At 54.4% G+C, this 15,984-nt stretch overlaps 1 protein-coding gene and 1 long non-coding RNA gene across 4 annotated transcripts in view; one reads left to right on the plus strand and one right to left on the minus strand.

The window, feature by feature from the left end:
- Nucleotides 1-13,628, minus strand: part of MYO1C (myosin IC) — a 45,086-nt gene extending 31,458 nt beyond the window's left edge. The window contains exon 1 of one of the 2 annotated variants that reach the window (XM_083479796.1): nucleotides 13,386-13,628. In XM_083479796.1, the coding sequence (XP_083335922.1) occupies nucleotides 13,386-13,502 (117 nt within the window). In that variant the 5' untranslated portion in view covers nucleotides 13,503-13,628. Of the gene's footprint in view, nucleotides 1-2,708; nucleotides 2,978-13,385 lie in introns of those variants that run through there. The other variant, XM_083479798.1, reaches the window with a different exon arrangement.
- On the plus strand, nucleotides 3,002-15,238 carry LOC310695533. Of its 2 annotated transcripts, none has more exons than XR_014520131.1 (3): nucleotides 3,002-3,105; nucleotides 4,678-4,791; nucleotides 13,706-15,238. It is a non-coding gene; the product is annotated as an uncharacterized lncRNA (long non-coding RNA). The 2 variants fall into 2 exon arrangements; XR_014520132.1 differs by lacking the exon at nucleotides 3,002-3,105 and adding an exon at nucleotides 3,330-3,483.
- Nucleotides 15,239-15,984: the final 746 nt, after the last annotated feature.

Genomic DNA, 15,984 nt, shown 5'->3' on the forward strand with positions numbered 1-15,984 from the left:
CAGCTGACAGTCCCTCCCGCTGTGTCTCACTAGCAAAGAGTCACAGCTCCAAAGTCCTCCTGGGATCATCCATGAGCACCACGGAAGTGGGCAAGGCCTTCCTCTCTCAGCAGCAGCAGCGCTGCACCCAGGTGCCCCTCCCTCAGAGGCACCACAGAAAGCAGAATCCGCTTCTCCCAGCACTTCCGGCCAGGGCTGAGAAAAGAGTTCCATCGCTCTGTTCCCCTCCATCACATCCCGAGAAGCCAGCCATGGTAGTTTAGGTACCAGCTCTGCATCAGGCTGGCAGAAGCTTCAGACCTGCAAGCTGGCACCAGCATCCAATCTGCAAATGTTCTGGCAACCTGACATATGGGGTTTTTTCCCAGCCCAACTCACAAATGTAAGATAAGGGTGGTTTTTTTAAGTGCAGTGAATTTAAAAGCTGCAATCTGAACCAATACTGCTCTCCTCCATGCCACCCAATTTCTAAGGGGAGGGGGGGACTCTGCAGATCTCATCCATTTATCCAAGGCACAAATGGGTAGGGGGAAGGTGGAGAGAACCCGTGCCTAAGAGCTTCTCATGCAGACACAGACTGCCATGCCCTTATCACACCTCCTTGGCTGAGACCCCCCAACCCTCCCTTCCCCTGCGCTGCAACTGGGAGCCAGGAGTCCTTCTAGCAGCCTCTGCAAAGGTCACCTGCTAGGCTTCCTTTCCTCTTTGCATCAAGCCACTCTTGGCAATGCTGATTGTGACTAAGAGCTTCCATAACACTCATAAGCAACAGGAAATCAGAGCCCAGCCCAGAAAGATTAGGTAGCCCACCCTGAGAACAAAAAAATCCCCTTTGGGGCAGTTCTTGACTTTCCGCCCAGAGTCCAGCTTCCCTGACCCAGCAGCTACTTCTGCAAGCCAGGTCAAAACCCTGGGGAAGGGGGGAGAGTGTGTCTGTGTGACTCCTCCTAAGGCCACGGGGTTTCCCTGCAATCACCAAGCACTGGAATGCAAAACGGAATATGGAAATGTACACGGCTAAACCCTGAGCAGAGCAAGAATACCTTCCCCTCTCCCAGGACGTCCACTAAGTAAGCAGCCTGCCTGCCCTTGCAGCTGTGGATTTGCTGACCTCAGGTCACTGTTAATTAATGCCAAATTCACTCCAAGGGCTCGGCCTGCTAACAACCTTGACAGAGACACAAGTTGCAAGACACCCATACAAAGGTGGCAGAGTCCAGCTCATTTTCCTTCCCAAGGTCACCGGAGGTTTCATCCCTTCTGGCCGACCCTCACCCTCACTCCCACCGCACTGAACAGCGACCCCAACTCTCACCAGGCACTTGGAAAGACACACACACACACACACACACACAAGCAGATGAATCTCCACTCCCTCAACAACAGAACTGCAAGCCTGGTCAGCAGGACATACCTGCCCATTATGGGACCTCGCCTGGAGTTGAGTCTCAAGATAATCAAAGAAACAAAAACGTAACCCAGTATAGGAATCCTCCTGGCCTGCATCTGGGATCTGATGTTCCCATACACTGTTATATACTGCGTATACATATTTAAACTACATTATGAGTGGTTCCCAATTGGTGGTTCGTGGACCCCAGCGGATCCATGTAACCCACCCAGAGGGTCCTTGGCTCCATTCACACAACAAAAACTACCATAGGGATAGGCAAAGTTTTCAAAAGTAGGAGGTCCATGGCTTGGCTTTTGAAAAGCGTGTTACTTTGGAATCACTTATAATGAGGCTTTAAAAAGAAATATTATTAAAGCGACTTGCCCAGTGGAAAGTTCAACATGGGAGTACAATATGCTACATATGGGAGCAGAGAGCTGCTTGCCCGTTTTGCACAGGCATCTGGTTGGGATGGGCCATGGGCCTGATCCAGAAGGCGGCCTGAGTGGCTACCCAGGAGAAAGTCCAGTGGAGGCTGAATCTGCCAGTTGCCTTGCCTTGTCTTTTAACACAGCCAGAGGCCCCTGCTGCACCCAGGAGGGAGGTGGGCTTCACACCTGAGCTCAGAGGGGGGCGTATTCACGTGTAGCTGCTGCCTGGCATACAGGACGGGGGTGGGGGGTGGAACGGGTGGCATGCCGTGCCATGGCCTGCTTCTCCAGGGCCGCCATCCCCCTGTGCCTCAGTTTCCCCGCCTTCCCTCCGGGAGAGCAGCCTCTGCTGCCTCGTCTTCTCCCCAAGGGAAGGCGAGCGAGGCAGCGGCTGGCTGGCAGCAGACGGATTAGGCTCAGGAGCAAGAGCCACGCTTCGCCGCGGGCAGCCCCGATGCCCTTCCGCTTTCGGGCGGCGGCGGCGGCGGCGCCCTGGCAGACCCGCCCCGCCCCGGGGCAGCCGCCTCCCTCCTGCTCCGGCGCAGCCAACTCCGGCGCCCAAGCGAAGTTGTTGGCGGCAGAGCCAGAGCGGAGGGGCCTCCTCGGGAGAAAGCGAGACTCGTCGCCCAGCCTCGCCGCGGGGAGCCCACCGGGGAGGGGCCGCATTCACACGGGACACGCGGACACGGGACTCCTTCTCTGCACGTGGAGACCTAGCTCCTCAGGGTCGGAGAGGCGGGAGAGGAGCCCCGCCCCCTCAGCCCCTCGGGGGTCGCCGGGCTGCCTTCGCCCCCGGGGGAGACCCAGTCCGGCGGGCGGCGGCAGAGGCGCTCTGCCCATGCTCAGAGGCCCGTCCTCCGCCTCGCCGCTCCCTCCTGGCCTACCTTGCGGAGTGAGCTGCTGCTGCTGCCGCCGCCTGGCCCTCCCGCTCCGCTCCGCCGCGCCCTCCTCCTGCCCCGTCGGCGACGCTCGCTCCAGCCGCTCGGTCGGATCGGCGGCGGCACTTGGGGCTCCCGTCACGGGCCGGGCGGAGCCGTGGCAAGGGCGGAGTGCGCCTGCGCGGCTGGCGGGCCGGCCTGACTCGGGTCCTCCGGGGGGGGGCGGGGGCGGGGGCGGGAGGGCAGGAGAGCGGCTGGCCACGCCCCTCCGCGCCTGCGCGACCCTCTCTCCGCCCCCGCCCCCGCCGGCCCCTTTGGGCGGGAAAGGCGCGCGCGCGAGAGAAGCGCCTCAGGACGGGGCGTCTCGCTTTCCCTGAGGGAACTTCCTCCGCCGCCTCGCCGGGTGAGGCGTCTCCCCGCCTCGGTCGCCCTCGAGGGGCCCCGGGGGGACCATCCGTGGTGGAGCTGGAGGGCCTCTCGGCGGCGCTGGGGCCTGACACCCGCCCTCAGAGCCGCCGCCGCTGCTGCTGCCCGTCCGAGTGGGCAGCGCTGAGCGGGGCCGGGCGAAGGCCTCCTCGCCCTCCGTGCCGGCCAGCTCTTTCCAGAGGAGCCTCTCCGGGGCACGGCAGGCGGCGGAAAGGCCAGGCCTTTCATGCTGGCGGCGACTTTTAAATACAAGTTCTAACATTTGTCAACTCTTTGAATAGGAAGAGGGCTTGGGATCTGCTCTGCTCACATGAAAAAAGAGGAGAGAATTGCAGTTCGCTGCAGCCCTTCCCAGGTGCCCTAGAAAATAGAGGAGGACTCTGCCATGCAGAAGCCCCAAAGAGACTTTCGGTGGGATTTAGCCATATGCTGCGGTTGCACAGCACATACACTATTGTTGTTGTTGTTTAGTCATTTAGTGGTGTCCGCCTCTTTGTGACCCCCTGGACCAGAGCACGCCAGGCACTCCTGTCTTACACTGCCTCCCGCAGTTTGGTCAAACTCATGCTGGTAGCTTCGAGAACACTGTCCCACCATCTCGTCCTCTGTCGTCCCCTTCTCCTTGTGCCCTCCATCTTTCCCAACATCAGGGTCTTTTCCAGGGAGTCTTCTCTTCTCATGAGGTGGCCAAAGTATTGGAGCCTCAGCTTCAGGATCTGTCCTTCCAGTGAGCACTCCGGGCTAATTTCCTTAAGAATGGATGCGTTTGATCTTCTTGCAGTCCATGGGACTCTCAAGAGTCTCCTCCAGCACCAGAATTCAAAAGCACCCATTCTTCGGCGATCAGCCTTCTTTATGGTCCAGCTCTCACTTCCATACATCACTACTGGGAAAACCATAGCTTTTACTATACACTATACTTAGGGGCAAAGTGGAAGGGTGAACTCCCTTGCAAAAATTGCCTTTTGCAGTTCCCCGCCACCAGCAGTCTTTGCCTTTGCCTTGTGGTTCATTTGAGCCCAGCCCTGCTTGCAAATCTGACCAGTTTACAACATGTCAGTCTCTGGCAGTTGGCAAGTCCACAGTTTGTTTGTAAAAGGTTGTGGGTTAAGGCTCGGACTTCTCCAATGAAAGGTCTCAGGTAACAGAACTGTAAGAGACACCTGTCTGGAGAGTTGCTGCCAGTTAATGTGCCCAGTGCTGGGGCGGATGCAGCTTTAGCCTGTAAGGGAGCACCTTGTAACACCTATTTGCTCACTTTGCCTGAAGCTCTGCAGATTTCTAACAAAGAAGGGGGATAGCGAGGGCAAGGACAGTACTGCACTGGAAGGACTAACAATCTAGCTTAGGATTCCAACATAAGGGTAGCTGACAGGCTTCTGATAGGGTTGAGTCTTGCCTGTTTTCAGATGCTCCCAAGTGAGTTGTTGGCGGCTAATAGGGCAGTAGAGGGTTATTTTAGTAATAAAACATTTTAAGTTTCTTATTTTGAAGCATCTGGAGACAGGACATTTAAAAGTTCCAAGTGCATTTATGCTCACAATGGCAGGCTCTTCAAACTACACAGCTCTTATTCCCCAAGAATCTTGAGTGTCGTATTCAGAATAGTAGAAGACTGTCTGTGGGTCCATGTCAGAGCTATGGGCAGCACTTCAGCTAAGAGGTAAATTCTGTGTTGCTGACCTGGTAAGGATTTCTCCCCCCACCCCTGAAGTCACCAACAGTTGCACATTTCTGTTATTTTTAGGACCTAATGTACTCAAAAAAGCTGTGCTGCTTCAAAGCCTTGCAAAGAATTCCAGCCCCCCAACCCACAAAACAGATATGTTACCTAGGTCCCACATGAAGCAAGACGTAAGAGTGCATGTAGACCCCATTACTCTGAACCCCACCACATCAGGTCACATCGCACACAAGATCACATGTATAACACAAAACAGCAGTGCAGCGCAGCATATTAGTGCAGCATATCAGCTAAAGGAAAGATAGGCATTCTAGGGAACATGCCTGTTTTATAGATGGAGAACACTGAGGCTGAGGAAGCAAGCATGTAGAAAACATTTACCCCAGTTAATCTCATATTTAACCATTCCATAAAGGCAGCCAGGGTGGGGGGGGGTGAGGAGGAAGGCAGAATAGAAGATGGCCTGGTGCTAGAGGAGAATGCAAGAGAGTGGGGGCAGGGAGAGGGAGCCAGGAGCTCAAAAGAATGCACAGGCTCCAGCATGTGGGGGTGGGGAGTCTGATCTACATGGCACTCTCCCAGCTACTCCCAGATTAAGTCTTCCAATGTTGCCACAAGTGTCCTGCCAGCAACAGCCTCCAGCCTTTTCATGAGTGGAACTGCTGCCATTGAACTACAGTGGTACCTCGGGTTAAGTACTTAATTCGTTCCAGAGGTCTGTTCTTAACCTGAAACTGTTCTTAACCTGAAGCACCACTTTAGTTAATGGGGCCTCCTGCTGCCGCTGTGCTGCCGGAGCACAATTTCTGTTCTCATCCTGAAGCAAAGTACTTAACCCGAGGTACTATTTCTGGGTTAGCGGAGTCTGTAACCTGAAGCGTATGTGTCAGAGCTGCTTGAAGATCCTAGCTCACAGAGGATCACGCTAGCCAGCGATCGTTAAGTAAAAGTCTTTATTGAGTTACAGTTTCCATTCTCACGCTGCTGCGCGCAACTCTACGTCTAGTAGCTAGATCGGCGAAGCTCCGTCTGAGTCTCCGCCCCGTGTGCACCAACTTAATATCCTAGCCCGGCTCCACCTTTTCCGCCTGACTGTCCTCCTCTGGGTCCCTCTACCCCCCGGGGTCTCTTCCTTCCGGGATTCTTCTGACGCTGACCCCCCGGACCCTCCTGTCTCCTTGCGCCGGGCTTTAGGACCTGGCTCCCTTTCCGGGCTGCTTACTGCGCCACCTTCCTCTGCATTTGAACTTGGCGCGCGCGCCCAACCTTCCACTTTCCGCTTAACCGTTTCTTCGCTCCCCGATGGAGGTGTGGCCACTCCTGACTCGTGCCCTCCCTCCTGTGGTGAGCTGCCAGCGCTTGCCCCCTGGCTCCTTTCCTCTTCCCTGCTCTCTGGCGGTGACGCTGGTCCCGATTTCCAACTGCTCTCCTCTGAGTCCCCTCTGGCTCTATCTTCCTGGGGTGCCCCCCTAGACTCCCCCCTTGCCCTGGCCACTGGTGCTCCTTTCTGTGAATCCTCTGATTCACTGGAAAGACTCGGAGCTCTCGGGTCGTCGTCATCACTCATCTTTTCTTCTGCCTCCTCCCCTTCGCTCTCTGTTTCCTCCCTTGCCCTTGCCTCTGCTCCTAAACCCCTGACATCCATCCCCCCCTTGAAGCCCCCCATTCCCCCCTCCCCTCCTTCCGGTGCTGGAGCTGGGTGCTGCTGTTGCAAAGGGACGAACGTCGGATATCGTTCGCTTCCCGTGGCGGGTCTCCATCTGAAGTCTCCCGGGTCTTCCTCCCTGCTCTCGTCGACGACGGTCACCTCCGCTTCCATCTCTGTGCCGCCGTGCTCGAAACCAGGGTCGTCCCCGAAAATGTCCATGTCCGTCTCTCCCTCACTTCCTCCTGGCGGCGTTGCTCGTCCTGAGCATTCCAGCCACTTTCTGCGGAACTGCTCCTCTGGCCTATCGTCCCACCAATACGAGGGTTCTGATGCAGATCCCGAGGGTGACCCCTCCGGGGAACGGACGTCTCGTGTCGGGTCCTCGTCCGAGTCGAACCCCCGGAACGTGCTGGCCGAAAGCGTGGGCGTGAAAAGCCAGTCGTCGAAAAAGTCTGCTGGCATAGGTCTATGTGGGAAGAGGGCATGAAACTCGTCTTTGAGCAGAGGTTCGTCCAAGGCGTAGCCCGGCACCCAGCTGTTCGCACTGGCCGGGGTGCCCTCCTTGGCGAGAAAGTATTCTACCCCCTCTTCCCCCCATCTGGAGTCCAAAATCTCCGTGACTTCGTTGATGCGCTCCTTCTGTGCCACTCCCGCGTGCCCTGTTCTGTCTCTGACCGGACTCGGCGCCGTTCCGGGTTCCTGGAACCTGTGCGGTGCCTTGTAGGGAGTGAGCACCGATCTGTGGAATACCGGATGCATTCTGGAACCCTCCGGAAGTGCCAGTCTGAAAGCTACCGGGTTGACCTGCTCTTCGACTTGGTAGGGCCCCAGTTGTTTATGCCGTAGTTTCTTCTTGGCCAACGACCTGGCCGGCACTGCGTGGGCTGCTAACCAGACCCAGTCTCCCACGTGGAGCTCTTCGCCAACCCTTCTGTGTTTGTCCGCTTGTACCTTGTATGCGTGCTTGGCCAGCTCCAGGTGGCGCCTCAGCTGATCGTGGACTTCCTGCAGCTCCGACGCGAACGCATCTGCTGTCTGCGGCTCCCCCTCCCCCATTCTTTCCAGTCCCGGGAAGGTTCTGGGGTGCCTCCCGTTGTTGGCGAAGAACGGCGTGACCCCCGTGGAGACGTGTTTCGTGTTGTTGTAGGCGAACTCGGCAAGCGGCAGGTAATCCACCCACGTCGCAGGCTGTTGATATGCATAACATCTCAGGTACTGCTGCATGATGGCATTGACCCGCTCCGCTTGCCCGTTGGTCTGCGGGTGTCTCGCCGACGCCAGGTTGATCTTGACGTTAAGGAAGCCCATCAGCTTCTGCCAGAAATTCGAGATGAACTGCCGCCCCCGGTCGGACAGAATAGACCGTGGCAGACCGTGAACCTTGAACACGTGGTCTATGAACAGTTTGGCGGTTTGCTCCGCCGTGGCCACCTTAGCACACGGAATGAAATGTGCCTTCTTGGAAAACAGGTCCACCACCCCCAGCACTGCCGTCTTGCCCCTCGAGCTGGGCAGATCCGTGACAAAGTCCAGGGCCACCCTTTCCCAAGGTTCGACCGGAGTTTGCAGCGGTTCCAACAGTCCGGCCGGTGGTCTGTGCACTGGCTTGGCCCTCTGGCAGGTGTCACACCTCGCCACGTAGTCTGCGACCTCCCCTCTCATTCCAGGCCACCAGAAATCCCTGGCTACTAATTCCACCGTCTTCTCCTTGCCGAAGTGCCCGGCAGTGGGCGCGTCGTGCAGCTGCTGCAGCACCTTGGTGCGAAGGTCGTCTCCCGGCACGTAGATGGCCCCTTTACGGATGAGCAAACCATCTCGTAGCTGGAAACCGTCGGCCGCTGCCTTGCCCCTTTGCACCTCTGCCATCTTTGCTTGCGCGAAGGAGTCATCCTGCAACGCTCGTCGCACCGCCTCCAGGTCCACGGTTGCCGCGGCGCACGCCCACACTGTTGGTGCGAAGATGTGCATGGCGGCTGCTGGCGTTGCGTCCTCCAGATACTGCGGCTTACGGGAGAGAGCGTCCGCCATGATGTTGGTGTCCCCCGGGACATACTCTATGCGGAAGTCGAAGTTCGCAAAGAACTCAGCCCAACGTATCTGCCTCTGGTTTAGGAACTGTGCCGTGCGCCAGTGCTCCAGATTCTTGTGGTCCGTGCAAACCTGCACCGTGTGCTTGGCGCCGATCAGGAAGTGCCTCCACGCTTTGAACGCTGCATGAATGGCCAGCAACTCCCTGTCCCAGATGGTGTAGTTCTGCTCGGACTTGCTGAGCTTCCTGGAGTAAAACGCTCCCGGTCGCCACACCCCCTGCGGGTCCTTTTGCAGCAGGACCGCCCCCACGGCTCTGTCCGAGGCGTCTGTCTCCACCCTCATCGGCCTGCTGGGGTTGACGTGAAGCAGCTGCTCTTCCGACGCGAAGAGACGCTTGAGTGCCTGAAAGGACTGCTCCGCCTGCTCTGTCCAAACGAACTTCTTTTTCTTGGAGCTAAGCGTGTCTGTGATGGCCGCTGTCTGCATAGCGAAGCCCTTGATAAACTTGCGATAGAAGTTCGCAAAGCCGACAAACCGTTGGACCTCCTTCCGGTTGCGTGGACTCTTCCAATCCAATACCGCTCGAACCTTGGCGCTGTCCATGGCGAGCCCCTTGTCAGACAACTTGTAGCCCAGAAAATCCACCTCCGTCACGTCAAATTGGCACTTCTCCAGCTTGGCGTAGAGCCTATGTTGCTTTAGCCTGCTCAGCACTTCCTTGACGTGTCCGTCATGCTCCTGCTGCGATTCCGAAAAGATCAGGATGTCATCTAAGAAACAGACGCACGTCTTGTAGAGAAGTCCCGCCAACACGTGATGCATGAAGGCTTGAAAAACGTGGGAGCCATTTTGCAATCCAAAAGGCATAACTCTATATTCGTAGGTACCCAGTGGCGTGAACATGGCCGTCTTCCACTCATCTCCCTCCCGCATGCGAATGAGGTTGTACGCCCCTCGCAGGTCTAACTTGGTGAACACTTTTCCCTTGCGTACCTTTGCGAGGAGGTCGTCGATTCGGGGCATGGGGAAGTCCGATGGCTTGGTCCCATTGTTTAAAATGCGATAGTCCACTACCAGTCTTTTTTGGGGCGTGTCTCGCTTTTTAACAAAGAATACAGGACTGCCCCCCGCTGCCTTGGACTCTCGGATGAAACCGCGCTCCAAATTATGATCTATGAACTCTTTGAGTTCCTGCAGTTCGTCCTCTGACATGGAATACAGTTTCCCTTTAGGCAGCGCCGCCCCCGGCAGCAGGTCAATTTTGCAGTCATATGGTCTGTGAGGGGGTAGCCTGTCTGCCTCCTTCTCGCAGAAAACTTCCAAAAATTCTGCGTACTTGTGGGGAATCGCTTGCAGCGTGCCTAGCAGCAGTTGTGACTCCTCTTCCTCTCCTTCCTGCCGGGGCACGATGCAGTGTTCAGCACAAAAGGAAGAGCCGAAGATCAGCTGCCTCTGGTACCAAGCCAGCGTTGGGCTGTGCTTGTCCAGCCAACTCATTCCCAATACAATGGGCGTATCCGATAGTTGAGTGACATTGAAGCTGATGATTTCTGTGTGATTCCCAAGTCGCATCGCCATCGGTGGCGTCTGCTTCACCACTTGCCCCCCTAGCAACTCCCTGCCATCCACCGTGACAACCTGCAGGGGCAGTGTGGCCGGCAGCAACTGTATAGCGTGTTTGTCGACAAAGTCCTGCCCTATAAAGTCCGCATTGCTGCCCGAGTCAACTGTGATTGGCACGTCCATGGTGATTCCATTGGGCAGCTGGAGAGATGCGGTGAGCCTCACTACTGGTTTGGGCGGGAGGGGGTTCACGGGCTGTAAAATCTCTGGGGACTGCGTCACTAACACGTCTGGCTGGGCCCCAGGGCCTCTTCCTCCAGCCAGACTGCGTCGTTTCCCTGCTGTGGTCCTCCTTGCTGCGTTGCTGCAGTCACCATTGCTGAGGCTGCAGTGAGCTTGTGGAGCCTCTGGGGACACTCTTTCGCCATATGCCCTGGCTCCTCACAGACGTAACACTTCCTGTTCCCTCCAGGAGGCTTCGCTTTCACTGCTGCCGGTGCTAGGGCTCTGGTTGCTGACTGAGCCCTTGCACCTCCAACCTCCATAGGTTCCACTCCTCCTCCTGGCGGAGGCGTGGATTGCGCACGCGCTGCTTCTCTGGGAAGGAAGGAGGAGCCCCTGGCTGGTTCGCGCCCTCCACGCCCTTCGTCCCTGCTCCACGGACGTTCTTCCAGCCGCACCCCCACTGCCAGTGCCCTCTGAACGACCTCCTGGGTGGTCCGGGGTCTCTCCCCCCTCGCGATCTCATCTTTAATCGAGCTGTGCAGCCCCTCCCAAAAGAGGTCTCTTACAGGGGCCGAATCTCTGTCCCATTCCAGGGCACTGACCAAAGCGAAAAAGCGGGCATGGTACTGCCTCACGCTGGCCCTCCCTTGCCTTAGTCCATGCACCTCCTTCCGGGCAAGATCCACGTCAATGCTTGATAAAAAACACCCATCTATCGCTTTAATAAAGGCATCCGCATTTTGGAGCGCCGGATCCTTATCTCTCCATAAATTGCGCGGCCATGCTTTAGCATCCCCATGCAAATGGGACATAATGAATCCCACTTTCTCTTGCTCATCTCTAAAGTCTTTATTCAGCAGTTGCAGTGCGCACAGTACGTCTGCTCTAAAGTTGGGATACTGTTGCAGGTTCCCATCGAAGTGAGAGACCAGACCGCCTGTTCGTCTCGCCAACCCAATTCCCTCCTGCCTGGGTGTCTGCTTTGTCAGCACGTCTAACCTGACCTGGAGATCCCTGCAGGCGGCAGCTGCCTCCTCCTCTCTCTTCCTGGATGCGAGAGCCTCGGCATTCAGTTGTGACACTGCTTTTCTGAGTTCCTCTATCTGCTGCTCAGCCGTCATGTCGTCTGCCGTTCGTGAGCTCGCTAGTAGGCACCTGCTTCTCTCCCCTCCTCGAGGCTGTAGATGCCCACAATTACGAGACGGAGCTTACTGTCAGAGCTGCTTGAAGATCCTAGCTCACAGAGGATCACGCTAGCCAGCGATCGTTAAGTAAAAGTCTTTATTGAGTTACAGTTTCCATTCTCACGCTGCTGCGCGCAACTCTACGTCTAGTAGCTAGATCGGCGAAGCTCCGTCTGAGTCTCCGCCCCGTGTGCACCAACTTAATATCCTAGCCCGGCTCCACCTTTTCCGCCTGACTGTCCTCCTCTGGGTCCCTCTACCCCCCGGGGTCTCTTCCTTCCGGGATTCTTCTGACGCTGACCCCCCGGACCCTCCTGTCTCCTTGCGCCGGGCTTTAGGACCTGGCTCCCTTTCCGGGCTGCTTACTGCGCCACCTTCCTCTGCATTTGAACTTGGCGCGCGCGCCCAACCTTCCACTTTCCGCTTAACCGTTTCTTCGCTCCCCGATGGAGGTGTGGCCACTCCTGACTCGTGCCCTCCCTCCTGTGGTGAGCTGCCAGCGCTTGCCCCCTGGCTCCTTTCCTCTTCCCTGCTCTCTGGCGGTGACGCTGGTCCCGATTTCCAACTGCTCTCCTCTGAGTCCCCTCTGGCTCTATCTTCCTGGGGTGCCCCCCTAGACTCCCCCCTTGCCCTGGCCACTGGTGCTCCTTTCTGTGAATCCTCTGATTCACTGGAAAGACTCGGAGCTCTCGGGTCGTCGTCATCACTCATCTTTTCTTCTGCCTCCTCCCCTTCGCTCTCTGTTTCCTCCCTTGCCCTTGCCTCTGCTCCTAAACCCCTGACAGTATGTAACCCAAAGTACCACTGTACAGTACTGGCAAGCCAACCCTGCTGCTGTCACCACAAGCTCCATCAGCAGGCTGTGGCAGCCCAGAATGTTACCCGCCCTCTGAGTCCTCTTCCCCACAACCATTGTCATTTCACATTGGCTGGTACCACATGGGCACAGGAGCTGTCTGAGAGGGCAGAGATAAACAACCACAGCAGAGTCAAAGGGGGAGAGAGAGAAATCCTGCCGTTATGACAGGGCCTAGCCCTTGTTACTAGGAACATCCTGGAAAGTGGGGAAAGAGTCCCAGGGTAACTTGAGAGCCAAATCTGCAAGGAAGGCTTTCCCCTGTGGCTCCCACATCAGGTATAGCCACGAGTGCCCCACAGCCCAGCCCATGGCCCACCACAATAGACACTGGAGAAGACCAACTGCAGGCAGAGCAATAATCATTCAACTGGACTGTATAAAGCTAAGAGCCAACATCCTTTGGCAATGCAGGCTGTTAGCTTTTGGAGGTCCCAATAAAGCCAGAAACGTCCACTCCAACCTTTGTGACCTCTTGAATTTGGAATCCTGCCTATGTCACCTGCACAAAGAGTTAGAAACATGCAGGCAACCTTAATTTAAAGCAACAGAGCAGATATTGGGAGAGATGTGTAAAGCCCAAACCAACAAATGCCTCCTCTTCACCCATATGGTATTCCAGATCCAATCATTCGCAAACATAGAGACGGCCTGAAGTCCAGCTAATTTTACATGGCTCTTGGAGCCTTTTCCTTTATGCCCCCACCCCTGCTACTTGACCACCTTGACAGATTTCACTGTGTTTGCTTTTAACTTGCTATAGCATCAGTCCAGTGGTCTGAAATATGGACACCGTTGTCTCCTCCTTCCTCTGGCCTTGCAAGGGCCAGTTTTCTCAAAGCTTGAAGTTGTCACTGGGTATTGTCCTCATTCTCTTCACAAGCCATGCTAGACTGTCCCTTTCCATAAATGCAGCAGTTCCCTCGCACTGATAGAACCCTTCCTGAATCGTGCCTCCCTCTTCGTGTTTGTCTGTGCCAAGTTACCAAAACAAGAAAAGGAAAGCAGGTTTAGGCAGCACAAGAAGAGCCATGCTTACAGGCTTAGCCCCTCGATCCTGACCAACCTGGCAAATCATTTCTCCGGTGGGGATAAACTTGGTCCGCAGCTCCATCCTCCCAGGGTTCGGTCTCTGGTTTTCACCATCCCTCTGCAGCCGGCGGACATCGAACAGTCCTGGCATTCTCTGAAGGAGCAGCAGCACAATAAACAGCCTTCTTGGCCCAGCAGCGGAAGAACTGGAGGCCTGTGTTTGTACAAGCTCTAGGTGTGAGCTCAAGCAACAATGCAGTTCAAGCACTTGTTTCCACGTCCTTTCAGCTGTTCCAAGAGCCTTTAATTTATGTCTTTGCTTATTGCTTTTAACTCCAATGTTTCTTCTCTCAGACCCAGGGGACTCTGGAGACCTGGATGGACATCTGCAATTTTTGGCACCACCTTTGTGACCTTGGCTGTTCTGCCCTGAGAAGCTGCAGCGGAAGGGCTCTTTTCCTCTCCGGGTACATTAGCCCTCCTGGTCCCCCTTGCCCAGCCGGCGCCAGGTGTGTCTTTCTTTCTGTCAGACCTCTTCCTAAGGGGCAAAGCTTTGTTTGTGTGCTAATTTGGTAAATTATATGGGCAACTTTTCACCCAAAGGCTCCTGAAGTCAGCAAGCTGTTTTATTAATAAAAAACAGTGGAAACATCATAAAAAGAGCTGCAAACACATATACTATATAAAAAAAGGCCACCACTGGCAGTAGGCAAATACATGGCAGTGATAATCCGATCTGAACGCCTGCGTGACAGTCTTTACCAGTCTGTGAAATGACCAGGGAGAAGAGAGGCTGCGCCCAAAGGAAGGAGACCAGAGTCTGCCCTGGTACCACAGCCAAAAAAGACCCTCCCTGCATGTGAACAGCCTCAAGGTCTATGGATGAAGGGCAATATACAAATTTAATAAATAATAATGTGGCCCCCTCCATGTTTCTGCTGGAGGGGAAAGAGGGATGTGGAGCAGGGCCTCCCCAGCAGATCTCAGAACGGCAGGCGGGATAAGCAAGTTTAACAACACTTGGGACTAGAGATGATAACCAGCACTTTGAACTGGGCTCAGAAAGAAATCAGGAACTGATTAAGAGGCAAAAACAATTTGCCCTCTCCTTATCTGAGAGGTCATCAGCCGTTCCATGACAGGCAGAAATTCTACATCCTCGCATTTTGCCTGCCACCACATCTCAATGCTAACCAAAAAAAAAAGCATTTTGAATTTCTGCCTGTTTTTATGTAAACCACCTTGGGAATTTCTTCTGGAGGACATTATATTGATATCTATAAACAGATAGAGAGGAACAGAGGAAATCCTATAAGTCTCCACCAGCTGCAAAGCCCTTGTCAAAGATAGAGTGTTTTACAGTAGTTGAAATATGTGACCAAGACATCATGGGTGATGAAAGTGGCCAGATTTGCCTTCTCCAGGACAGACACAGCAGCCAAAGCCCAGCTACTGCCAGCATCTGCCTCCAGCCAGGCTCAAAAGAAGGAACACTACCCCTTCCAGAGCAGGCTGTGTCCCCGCTTCTGAGTCTGCTTATGTCTTTTCCAGAATAAGTTTCCCATTTCCAAAGCAAATTCCTTGGTGGGAAGTAGTTGCCAAGAGTTTCTCCTATTCCTAAAAACACGGAGCAGACTTGAATCTCTCTTTTCCTTCAGAAGTGGTTGAATGGATGTGCCTTAAGACCCAGGCTGAAAGAAAATATAAGAACGGGTTTTAAGAAATAGATGTAAAATGGGGGGGGGGGGGGACCAGGAACTAAACGAAGGTGGAAAGGAGCCAAAGAGCACACTGAGGAGAAAGGGAGGCTGGGACACAGCTGTCCAAATATATTCCCCCGAGATAAGCAATCCAAAAATAAAACTAGTTTATTTTTGTTTGGAAAAATGTACTTTTAAGTAATTTATTTGCTGAAACTTTAAATGTTGAGGGGTGATGAGCTTGCCCAGAAATACATATGTACCGTATTTACTTGAATCTAATGCTCACGTTTTTTGGCTAAATTATGTTGCAAAAATCAAGGTGCATTAGATTCGACAGCACATTTACATTCGCCAGCAATTCCTTTTTTTATTTCAAGGTTCTGAAAATTGAGGTGTGCATTAAATTCAATGGTGCTTTAGACCTGAGTAAATATGGTATATGAAAAAGAAAAACTCTCAGCTGTTACTGTTGGCTTTTGCTACCCATCTGCCGCCTTTGCTGATAAAATTGAGCTTATATTAGTGCTAGAATCACTCCTGCTAAGGGTTCAAGGTGGAGTTAGGGTTAATTGGTCTGATTAATCAACTGAATCCTTCATCAGAGATTGAAATCCCACCTCTCTTAAAAATAGACTGGTATCAAGCTCAGCTGTCACGTACACTACCCAAACCAGGGTGGGAAGAGGCACCCTCGCCCAGGTATCAAGCTTGTGTTGAAAGAGAAAAGTTGCCTTCTAGTATAAAATAACAGTGTCCTTTCAAAGACTTCATGTTTTCCAAGATGTCTCACAGTTCTGATGAATCTTATATTTATTTATGGAGCCACCTTGGCTCTGGTGTGTCACTGGCTGTAAGAAAGAGTGGCATAATCCCGAATGCAATGGGACAGTGAGGAGGAGGAAGAAAGGGAAAGGCTTTGAACTTGGTGGA

The sequence above is a fragment of the Podarcis liolepis genome (assembly GCF_965112155.1).
Source record: "Podarcis liolepis genome assembly, chromosome: 16".
Taxonomy (NCBI): domain Eukaryota; kingdom Metazoa; phylum Chordata; class Lepidosauria; order Squamata; family Lacertidae; genus Podarcis; species Podarcis liolepis.